We start from the raw sequence: 1525 nt of genomic DNA on the forward strand, positions 1-1525 counted from the left end.
GTCCTATTAATACTATTATTATTTCTTTCGTTTCCGCTTTGAAATTATGGGGTGTTACAACATCTATCATGCTTGTTTCAGGTATGAAACTGAAACTGAACCTAAGGAGGATGAAGATACTCGACCCATTCGAAGATTCAAGCGGCAGAGAAGATACATTTACTATGATGAGGATGGGGAAGAAGAAGAAACTGATGATGCGACACTTATGCCTGATCAGTATCAAGAAGCTAAGGATATGACTAGCAATGTAGTACCTTAGATTTATCTTATGTTTCTGGTTAATAATATATAGTATACTAGTTTTATCATAGAAATAATGTTGGATATTTGACCAACAGTGTTAGAGTAGTTTTTTATTTTAGAATCATTGTTTTAGGGGAGTATAATATTATAGTAACATTAATTTTATTAAATACCCTTTATGGAAGAATAAAGTTATTATTTAATTTATATATGAGTGAGTAAGAATTTATTCTGGGCATATGATGAAATATTTTTCATTTTTATTTTTTTATGTGATTATATGCTTACTTGCTTGTGTCTACTTACATGTGGATATGAATATTTTACATGAATGATTATGTGATTATTAGAGAATATTTCATGTTGAAACTAGTGAGAAATTGTTTGTTGATCTTTAATGATCAAATCAAATATTGCTTTATTAGATGAGCATATAAGTAATACTGGAACCTAAAGTATAATTATGTTACTTTCGGGTCCCGGATTAGAATGGCCAACAATACTGACCTAGCTGTTGTTATTCGCCTCTTGGCAGAGAAATTAACTCAGGAGAGGGATGAGCGTCCTGAGACGGCTGGGGAAATGTTTGAAAGACTAGCGAAAGTTAAGCCACCCTACTATAACGGGCAAGCTGATCCGACCTTTTTAGAGAATTGGATTAGGGAATGCAAGAAGTTATTTGAGGTTGTTAACTACCCTGGTAATATGAGAGTAGGTCAGGCTGTATTGTTCCTGAAGGATGAAGGTGACCTATGGTGGAGGGAAAATGGGGCTAGGCCAAGTGGTGTTGAAGGATTCAATTGGGATGCAAATGTGATTGCTCTGAGAGGGAAGTTTTGTCATGCCTTTATGAGGAAACAGAAAGCCCAAGAATTCATTAATCTGTGGATGGGTAGCATGACAATTTTCGAGTACTACGACAAATTCATAGCCATGTCTAGGTTTGCACCGAAAGTTGTAGCCACTGAGGAGCTTAAGGCCTAGATATTTGAGCAAGGGTTAACTGATGAGATTCACTTGGAACTAGGAGGTGAGACCTTTACATCCTTAGATGTTGTGTATGGGAGAGCCTCTCATATTTATGGATTTGACAAGGAGAGATAAGAAAAATGGGGTAGTAGGTGAGAAGAGGAAGGATGTTAATGCTAGGGGAGACCAAGGGAATTTAAAGAGAAATAGAAATGATAATAGGAATTTCCAGGGGAGGAACAACCAGGATAACCGCAACAAGGGTAGACCTGAGAGAATGCATCAATGCAAGTTCTGTGACAAAAAACAT

At 36.3% G+C, this 1525-nt stretch overlaps 1 protein-coding gene across 1 annotated transcript; it reads left to right on the plus strand.

The window, feature by feature from the left end:
• Nucleotides 1-735: 735 nt before the first annotated feature.
• Nucleotides 736-1230, plus strand: LOC125498701 (uncharacterized). Its single transcript, XM_048646955.1, has one exon. The coding sequence runs from the start codon at nucleotides 736-738 to the stop codon at nucleotides 1228-1230; it is 495 nt and encodes a 164-aa protein (XP_048502912.1).
• The last annotated feature ends 295 nt before the right edge of the window (nucleotides 1231-1525 follow it).

Source organism: Beta vulgaris, chromosome 6, assembly GCF_026745355.1.
Source record: "Beta vulgaris subsp. vulgaris cultivar EL10 chromosome 6, EL10.2, whole genome shotgun sequence".
Lineage (NCBI taxonomy): Eukaryota > Viridiplantae > Streptophyta > Magnoliopsida > Caryophyllales > Amaranthaceae > Beta > Beta vulgaris.

Coding starts and splice junctions, on each gene's coding strand:
- LOC125498701 (XM_048646955.1), top strand. CDS start 736: ATGGCCAACAATACTGACCTAGCTGTTGTTATTCGCCTCTTGGCAGAG.